This window comes from Remersonia thermophila, chromosome 2 (genome assembly GCF_042764415.1).
Source record: "Remersonia thermophila strain ATCC 22073 chromosome 2, whole genome shotgun sequence".
NCBI lineage: Eukaryota > Fungi > Ascomycota > Sordariomycetes > Sordariales > Chaetomiaceae > Remersonia > Remersonia thermophila.
In genome coordinates, this window is record NC_092218.1 from 1,119,649 (window position 1) to 1,142,515 (window position 22,867).

The window sequence follows — 22,867 nt, forward strand, 5'->3', positions numbered from 1 at the left end:
TTGGAGGGGAGGAGGGGGAGGGGGGGGGGAGGGGGGAGAAAGTGAAAGCGTTGGGTGAGGGTGGTGGGTGTATGTTGTTCCAGGGTCGGGGTTGGGGTCGGGTTATGCCAAAGATGTGAGACACAGCAGCAGATGAGGTGTGAGGTGTGAGGTGTGGTTGGAGCTCGGGATCGACGATGTGATGTGAGAGTTGTTGGTGAAGGCGGCAGTTGGAAGAGGAGGGGAGGGGGGCGGGAGGCGGGGGAGGGGACGTCAGGCAACCTTCTTCCGTTAATACAACAAGGCACCATCATCACCGCCGCCGCCGCCGCCGACGCCACCACCACCACCACTACCACCACCACCACAACGTCTTCCATTGGGATGCTCGAATCAATCTTTGATCGAGGGGTCATGCATAATGGGTAGCACGAGGGGCAGCACGAGGGGCTCTTGGCTTGGGCTTCGACTCAGGCTTCGACTCGGACTCGGCCGGCGCCATCCCATCCCATCCCAGGACAATCGCCCATCTCACCTCCTTACTGCGTAGCTAAGGGAAGGGTCGTCAGGAATCCCAGCCCGATTAGTCAGGTTGCCACTTGAAGAAGCTCCCGGTTGCAAAAGGCTTGGGATGAGACAGATCGGATGGGGGGTAGGTCAATGGGATGGAAAGAGGCTTCCAGGTAACGAGACAAGGGGAATTCATCCCTCCTCACCTTGCTTGTACCTCATGGCCTCTCTTTTTGTGCTCTTTCTCTTCGTCAGGATCAGGGCGGTAAGGCGCTGGCTGATGGAAGATGAGAAGGGAGATGCATCATTGGGGACCCATAGAAGCTGCCAGTGCCGCGGGAGGCGGGAGGCGGGAGGCGGGAGGAGGGACTGCAGGGGAGAAAAGAGGTTCCAGGTTGGCCTTTGTTGGGAACCCTGGGGGTTAGATTTGTCTGATGACGAGCTGCCATTGCCCCACGTCAGGCGAAAGTTGGAACCCATATTATCCGTGACCACCATCGCATCGGCAACCAAACCTTTTCCCCCTTCCTTCTCCAACATCCAACCTTTTTCCCTCCTCTTGAGCCTTTTATTTTTGTTCCCACAGCCGTCGTTTGTGATACCACTCTTGAGCCCTTTGATTTCTTCCTCTGCACGGGATTGCTTCCAAGTTCCAACCACACACCAGCACACACACGCCCATCATGTCCTCCTCGCTCGAGCAGCTCAAGGCCTCCGGCACCGTACGTCTGTCTTTCTTGTCCCGTTACCCCACCAAACCCCTCGTGGGTGGTCATGACGGTCGGCAGCACCGCCGGCAAGACGCACCATTCCCAAGAGACGCCCGCATGCACCATTGGCTGCTCAGGACGACAAGAAGACCTCCCTTGCTGACTCTGTTCCCTTCCACCCCGCGCAGGTCGTCGTCAGCGACTCCGGTGACTTCGTCTCGATTGGCAAGTACAAGCCGCAGGATGCCACCACCAACCCGTCCCTGATCCTCGCCGCCACCAAGAAGGCCGAGTACGCTCCTCTGCTCGACGCCGCCGTCGCCAAGGCCAAGGCCGAGGGCGGCTCCATCGAGCAGCAGGTCGACTCGGCCCTCGACCACCTCCTGGTCCAGTTCGGCAAGAAGATCCTCGAGATCATCCCCGGCAAGGTCTCGACCGAGGTCGACGCCGCCTTCTCCTTCAGCACCAAGGCCTCGGTCGACAAGGCCCTGCACCTCATCCAGGTAAGGATGCTCTTGTCGCTGGCGCGCAGCGAGACCCCGAGGCTAACCCGCTCTTCCTTCAGCTCTACGAGAAGGAGGGCGTCTCCAAGGACCGCGTCCTCATCAAGATCGCCTCGACCTGGGAGGGCATCAAGGCGGCCGAGATCCTGCAGCGCGACCACGGCGTCAACTGCAACCTGACGCTCATGTTCTCGATCGTCCAGGCCATCGCCGCCGCCGAGGCCGGCGCCTACCTCATCTCGCCCTTCGTCGGCCGCATCCTCGACTGGTACAAGGCCGCCACCAAGAAGGACTACTCCAAGGAGGAGGACCCGGGCGTCGCCTCGGTCAAGAGCATCTTCAACTACTACAAGAAGTACGGCTACAAGACCATCGTCATGGGCGCCTCGTTCCGCAACACGGGCGAGATCACGGAGCTGGCCGGCTGCGACTACCTGACCATCTCCCCTTCCCTCCTCGAGGAGCTCCTCAACTCGACCGAGCCCGTCGTCAAGAAGCTCGATGCCGCCGCCGCCGCCACCCTGGACATCCCGCGCAAGTCGTACATCAACGACGAGTCGTCGTTCCGCTTCGACCTGAACGAGGACCAGATGGCCACCGAGAAGCTGCGCGAGGGCATCAGCAAGTTTGCTGCTGACGCCATCACCCTCAAGGACATCATCCGCGCCAAGCTGCAGTAAACGCTTCGAGCGTAAAGGGGGGGGGTTTGAAGTAGGCTGGCGTGGGAAGGGTAATGAAAAAAAAATAGCAAAGGTCTCATGATGGTTTACGATTCAAGCTTTAGAATGCGGAGGGTGGTAGGTCTGATTTGAATAAAACACACGGTTGTTCTAAGTAAAAAAAGAAATCTGTCAGTTAATACTGGGGCATTGAGTTGTTTGTCATCATGAAGGCAGGATAGGTCAGCCATGAGGGCTGACCTGAAGTACCTTCTCCCTCCACGGTACAAACGACAGAGAAAATCCTACAACCAATACACAGGAAAGCCGGAGAAAGGTTTCATAGGCTGAAAATCATGCTTGTTGTCATGTCTTTGGCAATGTTATTTCACATCATGCAACCCTCGAGGCGATGCTTGAGTGTTTCCGTACAGCAGCACCCGATAGTATGCTATCGCTTTTCCCGTTGATTCTCTACAATCTCAAACAACCATCCTTTCTGTAATACCCAAAGTGCCCGAGAGCCAAGTCAAGTCAATCAGAGAGAACCCCCCCGCCGCCTAGCCACCCAACCCAACGCCCAAAAATGCTACTATTACACATCCAGGATGATAGGATCGTATACATACGCGCGCGCGCACGCCCGCCATGTCGCATGATGCCATGCCATGCCCTGCCACGCCATGTCAAAGCTTATAGTATGCTATGCCGTGCTCTCGTCGAATCCACTCGGCCCAGCTGAGCCCAAACCACGAGACAGCCCGAACGATGCACTTGGAGAAAACAAGCCTTCCTCCCCCCCAAAAAAACCAACCGTGAGAGCAAAAAATAAAATAAAATAGAAAACAAAAGAAAACAAAACAAAAAAAAAGAAAAGAAAATGGGTACCATAGAGGAAGAAGAATAGGTTACCGCAAGTCGTGCATCTTGCCCTTGCCCTTCTTTCCTCGAACAACGCAATCGACCTGCTCGACCCGATGCCGGATCCCGCTTCCGGACGGGTCGGCCTCGAGGATGAGAGCCGTGAGCTGCTTGCCCTGGCCGCAGCCCGAGTCGAGGCCGAAGGCGTAGCGGACGCCCTTGCGCGCGTCTTTGCCGCCTGCGCTCCGGGCCAGGGTCGAGTCGGCGTCGGCGTCGGCGTCGGCGCCGACGTGATCAGCAAGGCGGCCTTTGCTCTTGTCCTTTTTGCCGGCGCGCTTCTTTTTCTCGTCCCTTGTCGTTTTCCTCTCGAGCTCGTCACGCGCGTGCGCGTGCTTGCGCTTGCGCTTGCGCCGGGGCCGGTACGGCGAGATGGTGACCTCCGCGTCGACCTGCACGCCGGCGCGGGCGTCGTGGCCGTAGATGACGACGGTGCGGGGGGCGGCGGGGGGGAGGTTGTTTTGGTGGCGATTCCTGAAGCGCGGGGGAGGCAAGGTCAGCGGATGCAAGGTACAGGGAGGGAGGGAGGGGAGACGGGGAGGCGCTGAAAGGAGAGAGGGGGGGGGGGGGGAGGACGTACCAAGCGTGGCTCCAGGGCTCGCCCTTGCGATCGTCCACCGGGATGGCGATGGAGGTGTCGATGGACGAGGCATCGCTGCTGGCATCGGACGTGTGCTTGTCGTCGTCGTTGTTGTTGTTGTTGTCGTCGTCGTCGTCCTCTTGCTCCTCTCCTTCCCTCTCTTCGACGCCGTCGTTGCCCTTGCTCAACGCCCCGTCAAGCTTCCAATGCTTGGCCTCGCGCGGGTACACCAAGCTGCGCATGTTCATCACCGCCCAGGGGTCCTGCTTCTCGAGCGGCACGCCGGGCACCAGCCCCGCGTGCACGACCGCGATGGTCGAGGCGTTCCACGGCGCCGCCGACGCGTCCGGGAGCGGCCCGATCCGCAGGATCAGCGGCCGCGACCTGAGCCAGGCGAGCTGCGCGCGCGAGAGCGAGCGCGCGACCTTGCGGAGGTGAACGCGGCGTCTGGCGTCGACGTCCAGCCGCTCGTCGTCCTCGTCCTCGTCCTCGTTCTCGTCGTCGTCGTTGTCGTCGTTGTCGTCGTGCTCCGCGTCATCCTCCCGCTCGCCCTTCTCGTCCAGCCCCAGGCGGCGCATCTCCCTCGCCGCGGCCAGGACCCTGTCGTCCTGGTTCCCCCGCACGGCGCTCGCTCCGAGGTCCATGGCCAGCTGGACGACCCCGCGGCTGTCCGGGCCCTTGGTGACGATGTCGCCGGCCAGCACGAGGTGGTCGCCCTGGCGGCTGTCGAACCCGATCCTGCGCAGCAGGGCCTGGAGGGTCTCGAGGTGGCCGTGCACGTCGCCCACGATGACGAGCCGGCGGCCGGCGGCGGGGGCGGCGGGGTTCTTGTGCTTGTTGCCCCCGTGCCGACCACCCCCCTTCGAGGGCTCGGACGGCGAGGTCGGCGGCGGCGACGGGGGCGCGGCGCGGGGGACGTGCTCCGCCGGCAGGTCGTCCACCATGCGCGGCGGGTCATCCCGGAAGGTCGGGCGCTTGTTGGCGGCGTACTCCATGGGCAGGTGGGCGGCTTGCCGGTCTCGTTCCTGGGCGGCGATGGCGAGGAGGGTTTCGAGGAAGTCCTCGTTGGTGCGGTCGGGGAGCGACGGTGACGATGACGATGACGATGACGCCACGCCCGCGGCCTGCAATTCGCTGCTCGCCGGCCCCAAGGGCGGGAGGGCGGGGAGCTGGTGCAGATGCACGGCGAAGAGGCAGAGAGCGAGGAGGGTCAGGGAGCCCAGGGCCATGAAGGTTGGGAACCTAGCCAGACGGCGACGATGGCGGTGGAGAGGGGGATTCGGGAGCGGCGGCATGGCGCATTGCTGACGAACAGGCTCCGTACGCAGGATGAATACTATAGTAACCAGCTGGTGGAGTTGGAGGAAGGGTGGACAAGGAAGCAAGAGAGGTGTCTTGTTTGTCAATCAGTCCAAGTCAATTGACGAACAGGAGCGAGATGCATGTCTCGTTGGAAAGAATGCAAAAACGGGATGGGCTGGGGGAATTTTTGTTGAAGACGAAAAAGTGGGAAGCCCCAAGACGAGACAGGCGATGCACATGGGATGAGGAGAGGCGAGTGGAGGATGCTAATGCTGATGCTGAGGCCGATGATGATGATGATGATGATGATATACCCCGTACGGGCTGGGCCAGCCTCGTCCATGAAACGGCATGCCGAAGCGTGGATGGGCCGAAACAACAAAAAAAAAAAAACACACCAGGATCCCGGCAAAGCGCCCCCAAAGGCCGGGGCCCCAAGGTCGAGACGACGCCGGCGCCGACGCAGACGGAGCTAGTTAGTGCCTGGCCGAGCCCGGCAGCGAGCGCCCTGTCGCATTCCAGGAATGAGGACCCAAGGGCGATTCCTTGGGAGATACGACATCGAGGTTGGCTGACGGTTACAAAGCAATCGGCAACTCGTCATTTGCTCGGCACGGATTGCCACGCAGGATCCTCAACCCCCGGAACGAATGGCAGCTTGCGCCGCTGACACGCGCCCGATGCACGGGGGGGGCGCCACTGGCTTGCAGAGGCGGCTTGTAGTAGTATTCCGTTGCACTAATAACTACTATAACAGTGTGTAATAGCTAGCGCATGGCTCAACGGCGCACGAGTCGAGGCGCAGGACGGCACGTGCTCGCAACATTGGCAAAGAGCTCAGCGAAGGGAACGAGCCGGAGCCGGCCCGAGCATGGCGCAGCGCTGGCCGAGGGCGGGCGGCGGTGCTTTCACGAGCGCCGTCCATCGCTTCCGGGTTTCCGAGACGCTAACCTACCCTCCTCCATTCTCACGTACGGGGATGGACGGCGATGGGAATGCGAATCAGGTCCCGTTGGCTCGTCTCCACCGCTTCTCCGGCAAAGATGGATTCCAGCGCAACCACCCGCACGGCGTCTCCCCTCCCTGAGGAAGTCGACGACATGGCATGCATCAGAAGGATTCCCATCCAAGTCGATCCTGCGTGCCTGGTGGCGAAGCCATGCTTACCCGCCCCCCCTCTTCGTCTCGTGTTGTTCGGCCTACCGGGATTGTGACGGAGTCAAAAAAAAGCCAAGCTTGGGGGTTTCATAAAGGTACACTGTTGTACAAGTACACGCTCGAGGGCGCTTGGGGCGCCATCCGCCCGCTCTCGCTTCCCTCGGGGACGGCTTCGCGATCCATATCTTGGCCCGGTCCGTCCAGAACACGGGCAGGGTTGGCTCCCTCTTCCCAAGGGATCGATATCCTGGGCCCCTGCGCTGCCGAACCGCGTGCCGCGGCGTCCCATCTTGTCCGTCGCATCCGTATCCTCCTACCGCGCCCGCCATCGTCTCCCCGGCTTCGTTTCGTCATGACTTGCCCGCCGTCGACCCCGCGGCCGCCTCGGCGGCTCTCTGGGCCCTGTACCGTTCGTTCTCCGCCTCCCTCCAATCCTGCGGCTCCTTCTCGTTGCCGTCCGTCTCTCCCCGCGTGCCCGCAAACGCGGACCGGCCGGCGTACAGCTGGTACCCTTCGCCCGTCTTGTCGGCGTGCTCGATCTGCTTGAACCCCGCGGGCAGGTTGCCGCGGAAGCGCTTGCGCATGTCGATCATGCCGCGCTTGCACTCGCCGTAGCCCTTTTTGAGCTGCTGGCACTTGGTGGGCAGGGTGCTGGCGAGCGGCTCGCGGAGGCACTCGGCGGCCGTGTGGCGCTGGACCATGACGCACTCGGACTCCTGCAGGCATTGCGCCAGGGCGGCGCCTTTTTTTGCGGTGCGAAGCAAAGGCGGGCCAATGTCAGCGGGGATCGTCGGTCGGGGTGAGGGTGGGTGGGGAGGTGCGCACGTATTTCTTTACAGGAGCTCGGCATCTTGGGTCCCGTGTCGATGGCACTGTGGCTGTGGTTGCTGGATGCGCTCGCGCTCGAGCTCGACGGATGAACGGCGGGCGGAGGGACGGAAGGATGGGAAGCAAGCCTGCTCTGGACCATCAATAGACGGGGACGTACCATACCTGAGGCTTGGGCTTGGCGCAGGCGGATGGCGGATGGGCAGCGGAGGGGCTTGGCACCTGTCACTGTCCTTGCCAGGTAACTAACGTTACGTTATTACAGCCGTTCGTTACACCGTACCTACCTTACCACGCAAGCGACTCGCATTTCGTTCGTCAATACCGAGCACACGAGCCTCTTGCAGCGCTGTCCCCCAGCCATCAATGGTAATAGCTATTACCGCTGGCATCGCCTTACAACTCCTTGGCCTCGAAACGCATTGCCGCATTGCCGCATTGCCGCATTGCCCTGGCTTAGGTCATGGCGAGGCGGCTCAAACACGCAGGACCATGGTCGAAACCTGCTTCTACCTACGCAGTACACCACATGGGTCGGGAAACCAGACACACTGCACGATTGCCAACAGATGCACCCCCAGGAGGATGGCTTACGAAAGTGGCAATGTTTCTCCCCAACCCCATGGCCCCCTGTGCCTTGTAACGAACATCGTCAAAACCGTAACGTGGTGGCACCGCTGGCCAACGGCTTGAAGCCTGAGCGTTGCATGTGATGTGATGTCACAGGCCTGCCCTTCTTGTTGGAAACCCACCACCGCCGGGCTGGAATCCCTTCGGCATGGGCGCCGCGTTTCCTGGAACATGGGTCTCAACCCAGATCATCACGGTCCAGATTCTTCTTCCTCTGTTACGCCGTATCGATCGTGCCGCATGGTGGGAGGGATACGTTTTTTTTTCTTCCTATCCTTTTCTTTCTTCCAAACGTTCATTCATCGCCCAATGAGGGAGGGATAGACTCCCTCTTGCACACCGCAAACCATGGCCGTCCCCTTTCTCGGCCGCCTGAACATGTACTTGAACATGTCCACCCCTTAGTACTTTATCGTGCACCTTTTTTTTTTTCAGATGGCTGACCACCAACGCCCTCCCCCCCGGGCATCAACAGCGCCGAATATGTCGCCCTCATCGGGTCGTTTCTTCTTGTCGGCCTCGAGGCCTTCATTCGCATCTTTACCCTGGCTCTTCGTAAGACCCTCCGACCCGGCTGTCTCCCCCGCCACCACACCGCCGCCATTCGACACCGCTAACATGACATGCTGCCGCAGCCACCTCGCTCCGCGACCTCTGCTACCGGATATCCAGACGCCTGTTCAATAGGTTCACCACGCCTGCCGAGAAGAGGGCCGGGCGGAGGAGACAATGTGCGTTGTTGTTCGGGTGGTGTATTTTTTAGGTATTTTCGGGGACCGAGCCATGCTGACCACCGAGCCCCAGCCATCTCGACGTCCATCCGAAATGCCTCCGACTTTGTCGACCTGTGCGCCATGTACGGCTACACGGCCGAGGAGCACGTCGTCCAGACAAAGGATGGCTACCTGCTGGGCCTGCACCGCCTCGCCTGGCGCAAGGGGGAGGAGAACACCCGCGTCAACAGCGGGCCCAACAGCACCAAGAAGCGCGTCGTGTACCTGCACCACGGCCTGCTCATGAACAGCGAGGTCTGGGTGTGCCTGACGGACGAGCAACGCTGCTTGCCCTTCGTCCTGGTGGAAAAGGGGTTTGACGTCTGGGTACGTACGCACAAGACGCGCCGCGGCGCCGCCCCCCCCCCCCCCCCCCTCTCAACCCAACCCAACCCTCTTCTTCTAACGGCGGTGCCAGTTTGGAAACAACCGCGGCAACAAGTACTCCAAAAAGTCGATCCGCTCATCGCCCACGTCGTCGAGGTTCTGGAACTTCTCCATCGACGAGTTCGCCTTCCACGATATCCCCGACGGCATCGGCTACATCCTCGAAACCACGGGCCAGCCGTCGCTGTCGTACATTGGCTTTTCCCAGGGCACCGCCCAAGCCTTTGCCAGCCTGGCCGTGCACCCCAAGCTCAACGACCAGGTCAACGTCTTCATCGCCCTCGCCCCGGCCATGTCGCCCGCCGGCCTCTCCAACGGCATCGTCGACGCCCTCGTCAAGGCCTCGCCTCAGGTTCTGTACCTGCTCTTCGGCCGCCGCTCCATCCTCAGCTCCGCCACCATGTGGGAATCCATCCTCTACCCGCCCCTCTTCACCAAGCTCATCGACTGGGGCCTCATCTTCCTCTTCGACTGGCGCACCCGCAACATCAGCACCTCCCAAAAGCTCGCCGCCTACCCGCACCTCTACTCCTTCACCAGCACCAAATCCGTCGTGCACTGGTTCCAGATCATCCGCAACAAGTCGTTCCAAATGTACGACGACGACGTCCACCCGCCGTTCCTGCCCGCGACCGCCTCCAAGTACACAAAGGTCGCCCGCTACCCGACCCGCAACATCAAGACCCCCATCGTCCTCGTGTACGGCGGCAGCGACTCGCTCGTCGACATCAAGACGATGCTGCGCGAGCTGCCGCCCCAGACCCTCGCCACCGAGATCCCCCACTACGAGCACCTCGACTTCCTGTGGGCGCGCGACGTGCACGAGCACGTGTTCCCCCACGTCTTTGACGCCCTCGAAAGCTTTACCGGGGACGAGCCTTCGCGCGCCGACGAGTACGTGAGGTATCGCATCGCGCGGCAGACCTGGAACCTGGCGGGGAGGGATAGACCCGCCGACGATGCTGCGAAGCACCATCACCATCGCCACCACCACCGCCACCACCACAACAGCAACAACAACAACAACAACAACAACAACCACCGCCATCTCCATGATGCGTTGCGCGGGAGTGATGCGATCGATAGCGACGTCAGCACGGCCGTTGGCGTGGGGAGCACGTATGAGGATGACGGCGAGGAGGGGCTGGAGCTGCGACAGGGGGGATCAACATCCCGCTCTCAGCAGCCTGGGAGCGCATGGTTGAGGCTGAACCCCTCGGCCCGCCAGCCGCATCCGCCTCAGCAACAAGTGCAACAACCCCCATCACAGCCACCGCAAGAGCAAGAGCAACAGCTCCCGTCATCGCAGCCTGAAGAGCAGCAGGACAAAGCGACCCCGGCGCCGTCTGCCCCGCCGCAGGGCGCCGAGCCGGCCGCGAGCACCCCCGCGGAAAACGAAGCGGCGACGGGGCCAGGGCTCGACTCACCGGCCGGGGAGGCGGCAACAACAACAACGATGACGACGACGACAACGACAACAACGTCAGCTACGGCCGCGGAGTCCGCTCCAGCTGCAAAAGAGACGCCATCGTCATCATCATCACCATTATCAGTACCGCCCCCGCCCCCGCCACCACCCTCAGCAGCAGCTGGAGGAGGAGAAGGAGGAGGAGGGCGGGAGTTGAGGAGTCAAATCAGCATGGAATCCACCAAGAGTGGAAAGGGGATCAGCCTGGGTAGGAGTACGTGACATCTTTTTTGTCGATATCCTCCTGCACCGAAGCCACTTTGTTGCGCCCTCCCTTCCCCCTCCCCATCTTTTTTCTTGCGGCTTTTCTACCCTCTTGTTCTCTTCCTCGTTCTTGGTTCGCGTTACCATGGACAGGCCTAATGATGTTGCCCGACGCAGGCAAAGCGGTGGGCGGCGTAACGACGGGCGGGGCAGAGGCGTTTGGAATCACAGCGTCTGTGCCGGGGACTGGATCCGGGACCGGGTCTGGGGTGGCGGGAACGGGAACGGGTTCCATGGATGAGAGGCGGAGAAAGAAGTCGGTAGGGAGGCGGAGGTGGTCCTGGCAGCAAGGCGAAGTTGCAGAATGAACAGGGAGGTAGGGAGGGGACGCTGGCTATAGAGTAACTAGGTCTTGCTTGGTAGGAATGGAACCGGTTCTATCCCATGCCGATCTGTTTGCTAGGCGCCTTTCGGGGCGGTTTTGCTTGCGCCGTGCCGTCGAGGACACGCACCCCCATCACTTCCAAGGCAAGGCGGGGAGAGGATAGGGACGCAAGTGATGCGTCAAGGACAGGCCGTGTTGCGTTGAGAGCACACTGCGAAACGGTAAGAGATTTGCCACGGTTCCCTTCTGTTCGGTTCCGGCAAACGATTCGAATCTTAGCAGCGGGGGGATGTGATGCCGCCGGCTACCGTACCCGTACACGATGCACCCATGGACCAATAACTAGCCAGGAGGTGGCATGGTGTTGTCGCACCCGTGATGGGCTCCCGTGGGGGGAGGTTGAGACAAGCGAGGATGCCGGCCGAGCACTTGCATGGATGTCCGGACGGTCAGGAGCCGTGATTTCTCCCAGAATGACTCAGGGCTCATCGCCGGCCTTCCTACTATAGGCTGTAACCGGGCATGCGAGCTGAAGACGGACACAAGCGGCGAACCGCAGCGGGCCGTCGGCGTCAGAACGGATCACCCATTGGAGGCAGATATGCTTGTAGACGGTATTTCTCTCGGCTTGGCATGCAACAAACCCGCACCGGACAAACCACCAAAAGTCCTCTCAGCTATTCAACCTTTCGACCCAGAACAGACACATGGTATAATTATATACACACATAGATACACACACACATATATATATACACACAAACATACACACACACACACACACACACACACACACACACACACACACACACACACACACACACACACACAAACAAACGCCTTGATGAAAAGCGAGCGAGGTTGAACCTTCACAAGGACAGACAGCGTTTTGGCTTTGGATGAAGGTTCCAGACCTTGAGCGGAACGAGCCTCGGGGACACAACCATGGCGATGACTTTTTCCATCTTTCTTTGAAACGAGCATGACCATAACAACAATCTCCTCATCTCCTCATCTTTCAAGCTCATGTTCAACCCCCCACCCCCCCCTCTCTAGTCCCTCCTTACAACTTTCACCGAGGATCCAAGAGTAAACAAACCACCGGCCCGCCAGCATGACACCTCCCTCCGCCCCCCCGACGGCCCAAGCCGCCGCCAAAGCCGCCGTGGCCTTCACCGCGGCGCGGGCCCCCTTCCGCCCTCGCCAGCGCTTTGACGTCTCTTCCGACATTCCCCGCTCCTTTTTCCTCGGCCACCACCACGCCGGCCTGGCCCGCATGAAGCAAACCCTCGCCACCGTCGGCCTCATCATCGAGTGCCGCGACTTTCGCGTCCCCATCACCTCCTGGAATCCCTTGCTCGAGCAGTCCCTCGCCCCCTCCTTCTCTTCCTCCTCCTCCTCCTCCTCCGCCTCCGTCTACAACCCGTCCGACCGCCAGCGCATCATCGTCTACACCCACCGCGACCTGGGACCCGACGAGCCGGCGCGGGGCGCGGGGAGCGCGGCGCGCCGCGGGGCCACCCTCTCCGACGTCGCCGCCCGGCACCTGCGCGACTTTCACCTGCGCCGGGCCACGCCGCCGAGGTGCTCTTCACGAGCGCCGCCGGCGGCGCCGCCGGCACGTCGGGCGCGGGGCCGCTGCTCTCCGCCATCAAGGACGTGGCCCGCGCCCGCGACAGCCTGACGGGCCTGCGGTGCCTCGTCGTGGGCATGCCCAACGCGGGCAAGTCGACGCTGCTCAACGCGCTGCGCCGCCGCGGGATGGGGGCCGGCGCGGCCAAGGTGGCCAAGACGGGCGCGCAGCCGGGCGTGACCAGGAAGCTCTCCTCGCCGGTGCGGATCGTGCCCGGGGAGGACTCGGCGGCGGCGGCGGCGGCGGCGGGGTCGGGGCGGGGTCGGGGGCGGGCGGTCACGGGGAGGACCTGCACGGCATGGGGGAAGGGGTGTTTCTGGTGGACACCCCGGGGGTCTTCATCCCGTACGTGACCGACCCGGAGAAGATGCTCAAGCTCGCGTTGGTGGGGTGCGTGCGGGACGGCATCGTGCCGAGGGACATCCTGGCGGATTACCTGCTCTACCAGCTCAACCGGGTCCGCGATTTCGGCGTGTCCTCTTTCTCTTCCTCCTCCTCCTCCTCCGACGCCGACGCCGCCGCCTTTTCCCCGCCCGAGGAGCAAGACGGGCAGCCGCCGCTCTACATTGCCCGCCTCCGCCTCCCCGGCCCGACCAACGACGTCACCGAGTTCCTCACGGCCGCGGCCACGCGCTTCGGCAAGCTCTCCAAGGGCGGCCGGCCCGACCTGGACGCCGCCGCCGAGTGGGCCGTGCAGGAGTTTCGGCGCGGCGGGCTGGGCAAGGTGCTGATGGACGACGTGACGCCCGAGGCCTTGGCGCGGGCGGCCGACGAGCTGGCGAGCATGGCGGCCGGGGAGGACGGGGCGCCCATGAGCCTGAGCCAGGCGAGGAAGAGGGAGAAGGAGGCTAGGAAGGCCAGGAGGTTGGCGAGGGGAGGAGGCATCGAGGAGCATGAATAGGAAATACACGGGCTGGGCGGGTGCATACCAACGAGATGGGAGGCCGCGGTAGGGGTGGGGTGGAGCGCGAAGACTTGTAACGATAGGATGTGCATAGGTAGTTTTGCTTGGGAGGCGATGGATCGATATACAAGCCCAAATAAAACGCACAGGTACGCTTGGGATACCTAAGGTAGCTACTCTAATAGAGACAGCCCAAAGACGGACCCAACAACAACCCGCCAAGGTAACGTTATTTCCACCGCAGCCGGAAGCGCTCGCCGCCCGCCACCGGCCCTTGTCTCATCCCATGAAGGTACGTCAAACGTACACATGCACACGCCCATCCATCCATCCATCCGGATATGCATGCATTACCCGCCGTCCAAACGTATTCAAGAAAAAGAAAAAGAGCAAGCCAATCCATCCACCGAGCAACCGAAGGGGAAACGACAAGAGAGTCCTGAAGCATCTGTTGAACCGTTGGTGTATGTTTCTTGGTGTCGCCATGTGCAGAGCGTGCTGTTGATAGTTGCTGCTGTTGTCCGCTGTTGGTCCCAAAAAAAAAAGAAAAAGAAAAAGAAAATAAACCCACCACACCACACACGGCCCCGTTGCCACCGCAGCTTGCGCCTGATATCCGGAACGCCGCTCTCCCCCCCCCCCCCCCCCCCCAAAAAAAAAAAAAAAAAAATGTCAGAAAGCCACTGACGCCAGAAGAATGCAAAGCCAGTAGAAGAAACAAGAGGGAAGAAGGAATAGAGTAGGACAAAGGGATGATGAAACAAGAGAAAGCCAGAGAAGACCAAGGGACCACCTGAGACAAGCTGCAGGCCCCGGCCCCCTCGGCCCTGGAACGAACAACCCTTCACAGAGGAAGGGGGACCAACCGCCCAGAGAGGAAAGATGCCAAAAGGTACCCAAGGCCTCAAGCAGCATACTGCTGCTGCCACTTCACCAACCTCCTCGTCAAGCTATCCATCATCTCCAAGCACCCCAGCTCCTTAAAGTCCCTCTCCAGAGACGGGCCTGCCGACGAGCCATCCTGTGGCTTGCCGTCCGCAGAGGTCACCGTGACCGTGACGCCGCCGGCGCTGACGCCGTTGGTGCTGGGAGCAGCAGCAGCAGCAGCCGCAGCCGCCGACATCTCGTTGGCCGCCGCCTCGCCCGCCAGCTCCACCTGGGTGCGCGAGATGAACTCGAGCAGCGCGGCGGCGCGGCGCTTCATGTCGTTCATGGTGATCTTGGAGCTCATGCCGCCCTTGTTCTTGGGGTTGGACTTGGTCACGCCGTCTCCGCTCGTTTTGTTGCCGCTGCCGCTGCCGCCACCGCCGCCGCCCGACGGGGTGGGCTCGTCCCTCTGGATGTCGCGAGACTGGGACCGGCCGCCGGGCGAGTCATCCTCGCCGTCGCGGTCGCGCGTGTACTGGTTGCGGCCCTTCTTCTTGTGGGGGCGCTTCTTGTTATCCGGCTTGGACTGGGTCGTGGTGGCTGGCGGGGTGGGCGTGTCGGGCGCGGGGTGGGAAGTCGGTGGCGGGTCTGACGGGGCCGACGTTGGAGGTTGGGCGGCTTCGGACGTCGCCGGCGCGGAAGTGTTGGGGCTGGTTGTCGCGGAGGTGGTTTGTGCAGCAGCGGCGACAGCAGCAGCAGCAGCAGCAGCAGCAGTCGTTGCGGTGGTTGCCGTTGCTGTTGCCGTTGTCGCGGCAGCGGCCGCTGTTGTCTTGTTTGTTGTGGATCGAGCGGCCAACGGAACTTCTTCCGAGGGATCCGAATCTGAGAGGTCGCCATTAGCCTCAGTCCCCAAACTGCCAGGCGCAACATCAGAGGAGGCAGTACCGTCGGCGCGACGACGATCCGCTCGTCCTTTCCGCTTGTTCGCCGCGTCGGCCCGTTGCCGCTCGCGCTCCTCCTTCTCCGAGAGCTTCTCGGTGGTTCGGGTGTTGCGAGCGGATACGGCGTTCCGGGATTTCGCCCTGGTGCCGTTGCGGCCGGTTGCTCCGCCGTCGTCCGAGTCGTCGGCGTTCTTCTCCGACACGGGCGAGGCGGATCGGGAACTCGTCTTCTGGCGCTTCGCATTGTCGGACTTTCTGGGATAAGGTTAGCAGTGCGTGCGGAATGAGCACCTCGCTGCATCGGACCGGCGTACTCTTGGCTATCGCTCCTCCCGCGTTTTGGCCGGCGGTTGTCCTGCTGGTCGGGGGGCAGGGCGTCCTCTTTGCTGGCCTCGATGGCCCGGCGCAGGGCTTCGGCCTCGTCGTAGCCGGCTTCCCTGCTGTTCAGGGTGGACCGTCGCTTCGAGGTCTGGCTCTGCGACGAGGCTCGCCCCGTCTTCGCGTCCTTCTCTTTTGAGTCCTTGGTGGGGGAACGCAGCGATTCCTTGTTCGCCGCGGCAGCTCTGGAGGCGGCGCGGCCGTGACGCTTGAGGGGAAGATAGTGCGAATACACGCTCCTGCGAGTCATGGCGTTAGCAAGCTGCCTGTCCGATGGAGATGTGTCGTTGAACCGATGCTAAACAGGGGTCGTGGGGATGTGGCATGGTTGTCGATTGAGGCACACCCTCTGCGGCTGAGAGAAGTTGGGGGCAGCCTCGCTCGGAGGGGGGGGGGGGGGGTCCATGTGTACGTGTGTGTGTGTGTGTAGAGCAGGATGCAGCAGGACAGCGGAAAAAAAGACAACGGAAACAACAAAGAAGATCAAAGGAGAGGGAAGCAATTACCCATTGCTTGCGGTCCACAGCCTGTGAAGATCCTGGCGACACTTTTCGCAAAAGTATTCGTCGGGGCTTGACTCTTCCGTCATGATGCCGACGCAGCCGCCGTGCTGCCAGACCTTGCAGATGTCGCACTGCACGAATAGGCCAGCCGTGTCGTCGGTGACGTCGGTCGAGAAGAAGGCGTCGAGGCCGTAGGAGTGCTTGAAGCCGTGCTTGGAGTCCTCGTCCAAGGGGGGAGGACCCTGGTACTCCTCGTTGCCGCAGACGCAGCGGACGGCCTCATCCTCCTCTCCGGCGTCATCGTCGCGGTTGGCCATGGAGGAGGTGTCTGTCTTGTTTCCGGCTTTTTCCTTTTCCTCAGCTTGGCCTCGGGTGCGGCGGCGGGTGCCGAAGGTGTCGTCGGGGGCGATGGTGTCTTCTGGGGGTTCCGACGACAGGGACCCGGTGGAGGTGGATTTTTGGGGAGAGACGCCCTTGTTGAATCGGGAGCTGCGCTCGGGACGACCCGATAGGCTCGAGGTGCTCGAGGACGATTGCGATTGTGTTTGCGATTGGGTTGCTCGTGCCCTTGAGGACCGCCTTGGATCGGTTGCTGCCATGGCTTGAGCGCAATTGACACGATGTCGCAGGACGCAGGGTCGGACGCGGCGGCGGAGGGAGGGTGCGCGTTCGGCTGGCGCCCTGGGCGACCGAGGGCGTACGTGTCGATAAAAATGGGTCGTCAACGATACGGAATGTCGAATTGAGGCTGTGAAGCCCCGGGTGAAGGGCGATGCGAAGGCCGGTCGTCGCGGCGAGGCGGGCGACCGGGAGAAGAGCAGTGCCGACCGGCTGCGTGCGGCTAGGGGGGAGGAGGAGAAGGAGGGGAGGGGGGAGCGCTGCGCACGCCGATCCCGTAGGGTGTTGGAATCGGCAACGGCAAGCCGTGAGCGTCGTGGCGTTTCTGATGGTTGTCGTCAAGACGAAAACGAGGTTGGAAGGGGTCGGTGGATCGGGAGAGGAAACGGTGGCATAGGAGGACGAAGACGTGACTCGACGCGGCGGACGCGAGGTGGCTACCGCTTGGGTCGACGGCGGAGACGGACGGTGTCGAGGCCAATCGCACTGGATATGGGTTCACGACCGGGGTCGCAAGAGGGTAAAGAACAGACAAGCGCGATGCCGCAGGCAGAAGGAGGCGGGACGAGGAGGAGAGAAGAAGGCGACGAGGCAGGGGAGAGAAATGGACGTGTTTCGTGAGCGTGGGCGCGAGAGGTTGCAGGTCAGACCCGAGATGCTTGAAAGGATTTCACCAGGCGTGGAAAGCGATTGCAGTTGAATATCATGGCTGGGGTCGGTCGCAGCACAAGACCAAGTTCGGCCCAGACGAACTCGAGGAAGCCCGAAGAAGGGTGGTGTGGTGGTGTGGTGTGGTTGTGGGAGAAGAAGTGGCCCGGGAACAAAAAGAAGTTGGAGTCGGAGAGCGGGAGGATGGCCTGGGTGAGTTTGGCGCCGGCACAGCACGCCACAGCACTGGCTGCTTCTCCATGCAGCAGCAATTTTTGGCCGGAACCCCCCCCCCCCCCCAGCGGAGATTTGCTGCACCGGGCCTGTCCCTTGTGCGGGGCTCTGCAGCCAGGGAAAGCTGGGACACAGTGTGGATTCGTCATCTCCGAGACGGCCGGCTGGCTCGGGGAGCCATGACATCACTCGCTGCAAAAACAGTGCGAGCGTCCAGTTACCGGAGGGAAGAACACAGAGGACAATGCACACCTAAGGTAGTGAAAAAAAAGAAAAAATGAAAAATAAAAAATAAAAAAATGAAAATAAAAAGGGACTGTTGGGCAGCTTGCAGTTTTGGCTCAAAAGTCATCATGTCTTGCCGAGGGGGCAAAAGTGTTGGTTCGCAACCTACTAGGTAGTTACCTGGTCCCCAGGGTCCCGTCGTTCCATGGAAGCGGCTCGGCGAAAGTCAACACAAGGACGGGAGGGTTCGTTCAGAGCACGGAGCACGGAGCATAGCGTGGAAGAGGGGAAGGGTTAGGGGGAGACATGGTCCGGCCAGCTCATGGAGGCCAGGGACAGCCGGATTATCCTCGGACCATTCGCTCTACCTAACAAATGCATACCTAGGTATCTCAGCGTGCCCTGGTCGTGGCGTAGGTAGGTCTCGCGACCTGGAAGGTAGTTAGGTGGGTGGTACGTACCACCTGCAGCGCAAACCCCAACCTGGAACCTGCCGGGATTTGTGACTGGTCCAGGCCGTCTTTTCTTCACACCCCCGCCCGCCGTTTGAGCCCTCCAGCCATCCCTTCCTAGGAGGTATCCCGCCTCGACTTTATCGATTTAGCGAGGGGCTCGGCGGCAGTGGCGGCTTAGGTAATTCCCCTGGGGGGGGGGGGGGGGGGGGGGGGCGGCACAGCGAATGAATCAGACTGTGAGCATCGACCCGAGCACAACACGGCCTGCTCCTCCACCAGACCCCGTCAGGTCCACGCTCACACGCACACAATATCGGCCACAAGCCCCGACCGTAGAATCCAATCCACGAACCTGCCTGCCCTCGACGAAGCGACCGCACCACCCCCCCTGGCTTCTCCCCCGCGCCGCGTCTTTTGCCCTTCTGTGCCTCGTTGGACATTCGACCGGTTCCATCCTGCGTGCAAAACCCCGATCCCCTTCCCCTCCGTCTTTCCGTCTCCCCGCGTCTCGCCACCGACGAAAGCACCAGGATAATAAAGCCAAGAAGGTGGGTGTGGCCCTCCGCCGCCGCCCGACCCAAACGCGGGCTCGGACACCCCTGGACATCTCCAGTTTTCCATGCCGCGGGTCCGACCAGCCTGGCTCGGAGCATCCCGTCTCCCTTCCCCTCCGTGGCACTACCCCGCCAGAGACTCGTCAACGACGTCCAGTGATGCCGTCTTTGTCTGGCCTTTCATTTCCTTGCTTGTCCCCGGCGGCGCTGCATTTCCCAAGCACCCCCCCCAACCACTGACTCGGCCTGCTTGAAGCATCTTCCGGTACGCAATCACCTCGTCGTCGACCTCGCCGTTGACCGTGCGTCTGCGCTGTTTCCCCTCCGCACCGAATCCGTCCCCGTCGCTGGCCTCGCCAGCCCCGTCGTCGAGCTCGTAAAGGACCGGTTCCAAGAGAACCCCGCGCTCGCACCAACGCCCGTCCCTCCTCTCGTGACGCCGCTGCGACCTGCGCAGGCAGTTCCCGAACAAAGGCCCCCTGCTCTGGGACCGGCTGTTGAACCGTTGCCGCTCCTCTCTGGCATTCACCATCCCTCGACTATGAGGTCAAGATGGGTTCGTGAGCAGCATTTCTCATTTCTCCTCGGCCTGGCGCCCTCGCACCATCGCGCGCACCTGCCTGCACATCTGCTTGTTTTTATTTTTGTCCTTGGGGTCGCAGCCCCGCCTCAAAGCTGGAAATTTCTTTCCACCGTGCCAGAACCAAAAACAAAAAGAACAACCCCCCCACCACCTCTTTTTTTTTTTTTTTTTTTCTCTGCGAACCATGGAAGCAGCCCTCTCACCATGGGGTTGATTCTTCTTGCCGCGGCCGGCATCTTTCTGGCTTGGTTTCTGGCGCTGACCTTCTGCTTCGTAGCACCGCAGCTAGGAACCGAACAGCCCGCCAAGATGGGGGACGAAACCGCATCTTCCCTGTTTCCCAACCGGCCCATACGACCGCTTCCCAAGCGCCGGCTGAGGGAACGGCTCTCTCCAGAGGTTGCCGATTCCATCCAATACCCGCCGGTTCCGCAGACGACTCCTTCGCTCTTTTCGTACCCGTATCCGTTAACAGAAGAACGGACCGACCCCGCGTCCACGACCCGCGAGACCGGCCCGTCCCATGCCGACCCGCGGCAAGCCAAGAGCAACGGCGTAGCGACCGAACCGGAGGCCGACGTTGAGAACGGACATTCCGGCGCCGGGTCGACCGCGCAGCACGGAGATCTCGTGTCTCGCCCCAAGGCCGACCCGGGCCGATGCGCGGATTCTCTTTTGGGCGCCTCGGCCGCGTCTTCGGCGGACGGGTACGATCTTTTCGAAAACACGAATAACAAGAAGAGGAAAATACCGACGGCCGGGGACTCGGCGCCGGGCGGGGTCCATGGTCTGAGCGATTCCAGCGTCGGAGCGGTCGTTGTGCCCCCGAGCGGCAGGTTCATCGAGGGCCAAGAGACGACGGCGCCGGCGTCCGCGGCGTACTACGCAGGAAGCCTCGCGTCGAGCGCGCACAACGTCCCGGGGCCGGGTAGGGGCCGCTTCGGACGCCCCCGGAGCGGCAAGAGCCCTCTGCGGCCTCTGTACGACGCGACCAACAGCTGGGCGCGGAGGACGGCCAAGGCCCGAGGTCAGTGGTCTGCTGGGACAGGTGAGGAGGATTTGCTGCCGGGAGCTTTGGATTGGAGTACGGAATGGCTGACAGGGTCCTTCAAGGCGAGAGCACAGGCATCATCTCGAATGCCATCGCCAACGCCGAGAAGCTTCCAGCGCACCCCGGACAGGAAAACATCAGCCTGCTGCAGCAGTCGACCAAGCGCAGCCCGGCCACCACCCAGTTTACCTTTACGTGCGAGCAGGTGCCCAGCGGGCTGACGTGGCCCGGCTCGGACCGCCGAATCCACCCGGCGTCGCAACCGGCTGCCGGCGCGGCTGGCCACAACAAGGAAAACTGGCCCCGAGCGCCGCAGGCCGCGGCCGCGGGACACGTGCCGCCGCCGGCGCCTCCGTCGGCCGAGATGGGCGCTAAGGACGCGCATCCCCGGAACGGGGTCGGCGGCGCGGAGACCCCGCACGCGACGCCCCCGCGAAAGAGCACCCGTCGCCGAACGACCAAGAGCTACCTGGTAGCGGCCGAGGAGCGCCGCCGGGCCACGCAGCTCTACAACAAGCGCCACCCGCCCAAGCCGGACGAGATCTGGATCTGCCACTTTTGCGAGTACGAGTGGATCTTTGGGCACCCTCCCGAGGCTCTGGTGCGGGCGTACGAGATCAAGGAGCGCAAGCAGAAGCAGCTGGAGGAGCAGCGCCGGGCGCAGTGGGAGCGCATGAAGAAGGGCAAGCACAAGGGCAAGAAGAACAGCAAGCTGCCCAACAAGAGCAGCCATGCCGGCGGGCAGGATGGCATGCACCACCACGCCGACTCCCGCGGCGGGGTGGCGGGCGACCATCACCACTACGGCCACGGACAGGGAGAGGAAGAGGAGGAGGAGGAGGAGTACTATGACGAGGATGAGTACTACGACGACGAGGAGTATGACGTGGATGACGAGGACGAGATTGTGGAGCAGCACGCCGGCCACGGCCACGGGCATGTCCATCATGGGCATCTCCAGCATCACGGCAGCGGCCATGGATCGGCGGGCTCGTTCAGCGGCGGTTCGGTGGTGGCGCATGACGGCGGAGGGACGTAGCCGGTGCGGGAGCTGGCTGCCTCGGCGCCGGCTGGAGCCAGCCCGCGTCGTTCCCGCACCCGCAGGAGGAGATGCTGGAGAGGAGTTGAGACGTGGGCAAGCGAAGGGAGCGGGGACGGGTGCTGGCGAGATGGAGGCGGACGAGAGAGAAAAGCGGGAGCGGACAGGTTGAAGACGGCGGATGTTCTCACCACATACCCGTCGGACCCGAAGCCTCTCGGCCAGCCTCCACGGATGGCTGCTGGGGTCCCTGGGTCCTAAGCGGGCTTGGGTTTCTCTCTCCTCTCAGGCGAGAATCGGCGGATGCTTTGGCGCAGCTCCCCCGCTTCGAAAGACAGGAAACAAGATGATGGTTCGGGACAAGAGGAAGAAGATTGTCAGGACCCCGCTATGGAGGATGCAGACCGCACCGCACCGGACGGGGGAGTAGCATATGCTCTCTTGGACTTTTGGCATGGAAGGCAGACAGAGACAGGCACCGTCCGCCATGATGCACCTCCTGATGAGATGACGATCACCTCAAGATGGGAGATCCTCCTTCTTTTTCCCCTGTTCATGTACGTACTAGGAGTAGTAGGTAGTAGTAGCAGTAGCAAACTCAACCGCCTACATGTACAAGCACCACGCACCTATACACACCCATTTGCACACGCACAACACATACAAGTCACCCGCCCACCCACCTGGTACTTACCTGCCTGCCTACCGACCTAGGTAGGTATCACCTTACCTACCGAAGAAAAACGAGTGGAAATATTGATTGATGGACCTGCCAGGGGGGTTGGCGAGGAAGAAACGACACAAAAAAAAAAAAAAAAAAAAAAAAACAGGGCGAGCCCGCCTTGTTGTCGGCCCTGTTTACCAAGCAAGTATTATTACCATCCGTGTTTGTGCGAGCTTCAGTGGAAAGGCTCCCGGGATGGCCACGGCAGGAGCCACGCGGCACGGCTCGGGGATAGTTAGCGTACCAAAAAGAACGCCAAGGCCACCTCAGCTGGGCTGGCCCGTACTGCAAAACCCGTCACTAGCGCGCCTTACCGTCCAGAAGGGCTTTCGATTGGCCTGGGGGCCCCGCGGGTGGGTCTCCGTTACGGTCTGTTACCTTTCAAGCACCCGGCCGGGTATCGTGGGCTGGCCGCCAAGCCTGATGCCACCCGTTCGGACCCAGTCGGCCCATCCAAATCAGGTGCCGTCCATTGTTGCCATGTCCGTTTCCTGTTCGCCAACGACGCCAGCGCTG

The 22,867-nt window shown here is 61.8% G+C and overlaps 7 protein-coding genes across 7 annotated transcripts; 4 read left to right on the plus strand and 3 right to left on the minus strand.

The window, feature by feature from the left end:
• Window positions 1-1,172: 1,172 nt before the first annotated feature.
• VTJ83DRAFT_1764 (uncharacterized protein) lies at window positions 1,173-2,382 on the plus strand (the record flags this gene model as incomplete). The annotated part of the gene is made up of 3 exons (XM_071007959.1): window positions 1,173-1,211; window positions 1,388-1,702; window positions 1,765-2,382. 3 exons carry the CDS (start codon window positions 1,173-1,175, stop codon window positions 2,380-2,382), a joined length of 972 nt encoding a protein of 323 aa, XP_070868304.1.
• Window positions 2,383-3,269: 887 nt separating this feature from the next.
• Window positions 3,270-5,154, minus strand: VTJ83DRAFT_1765 (uncharacterized protein; the record flags this gene model as incomplete). The annotated part of the gene is made up of 2 exons (XM_071007960.1): window positions 3,270-3,753; window positions 3,860-5,154. The coding sequence occupies 2 exons, from the start codon at window positions 5,152-5,154 to the stop codon at window positions 3,270-3,272; spliced, it is 1,779 nt and encodes a 592-aa protein (XP_070868305.1).
• A 1,515-nt stretch (window positions 5,155-6,669) lies between these two features.
• On the minus strand, window positions 6,670-7,169 carry VTJ83DRAFT_1766 (uncharacterized protein; the record flags this gene model as incomplete). Its single annotated transcript, XM_071007961.1, has 2 exons — window positions 6,670-7,061; window positions 7,145-7,169. The coding sequence occupies 2 exons, from the start codon at window positions 7,167-7,169 to the stop codon at window positions 6,670-6,672; spliced, it is 417 nt and encodes a 138-aa protein (XP_070868306.1).
• Window positions 7,170-8,125: 956 nt separating this feature from the next.
• VTJ83DRAFT_1767 (uncharacterized protein) lies at window positions 8,126-10,977 on the plus strand (the record flags this gene model as incomplete). The annotated part of the gene is made up of 6 exons (XM_071007962.1): window positions 8,126-8,157; window positions 8,253-8,332; window positions 8,413-8,508; window positions 8,582-8,877; window positions 8,969-10,619; window positions 10,787-10,977. 6 exons carry the CDS (start codon window positions 8,126-8,128, stop codon window positions 10,975-10,977), a joined length of 2,346 nt encoding a protein of 781 aa, XP_070868307.1.
• Window positions 10,978-12,108: 1,131 nt separating this feature from the next.
• Window positions 12,109-13,528, plus strand: VTJ83DRAFT_1768 (uncharacterized protein; the record flags this gene model as incomplete). The annotated part of the gene is made up of 3 exons (XM_071007963.1): window positions 12,109-12,525; window positions 12,579-12,888; window positions 12,936-13,528. The coding sequence occupies 3 exons, from the start codon at window positions 12,109-12,111 to the stop codon at window positions 13,526-13,528; spliced, it is 1,320 nt and encodes a 439-aa protein (XP_070868308.1).
• A 907-nt stretch (window positions 13,529-14,435) lies between these two features.
• Window positions 14,436-16,819, minus strand: VTJ83DRAFT_1769 (uncharacterized protein; the record flags this gene model as incomplete). Its single annotated transcript, XM_071007964.1, has 4 exons — window positions 14,436-15,280; window positions 15,344-15,594; window positions 15,654-15,956; window positions 16,224-16,819. The coding sequence occupies 4 exons, from the start codon at window positions 16,817-16,819 to the stop codon at window positions 14,436-14,438; spliced, it is 1,995 nt and encodes a 664-aa protein (XP_070868309.1).
• A 2,687-nt stretch (window positions 16,820-19,506) lies between these two features.
• VTJ83DRAFT_1770 (uncharacterized protein) lies at window positions 19,507-21,627 on the plus strand (the record flags this gene model as incomplete). The annotated part of the gene is made up of 3 exons (XM_071007966.1): window positions 19,507-19,510; window positions 19,815-20,585; window positions 20,651-21,627. The coding sequence occupies 3 exons, from the start codon at window positions 19,507-19,509 to the stop codon at window positions 21,625-21,627; spliced, it is 1,752 nt and encodes a 583-aa protein (XP_070868310.1).
• Window positions 21,628-22,867: the final 1,240 nt, after the last annotated feature.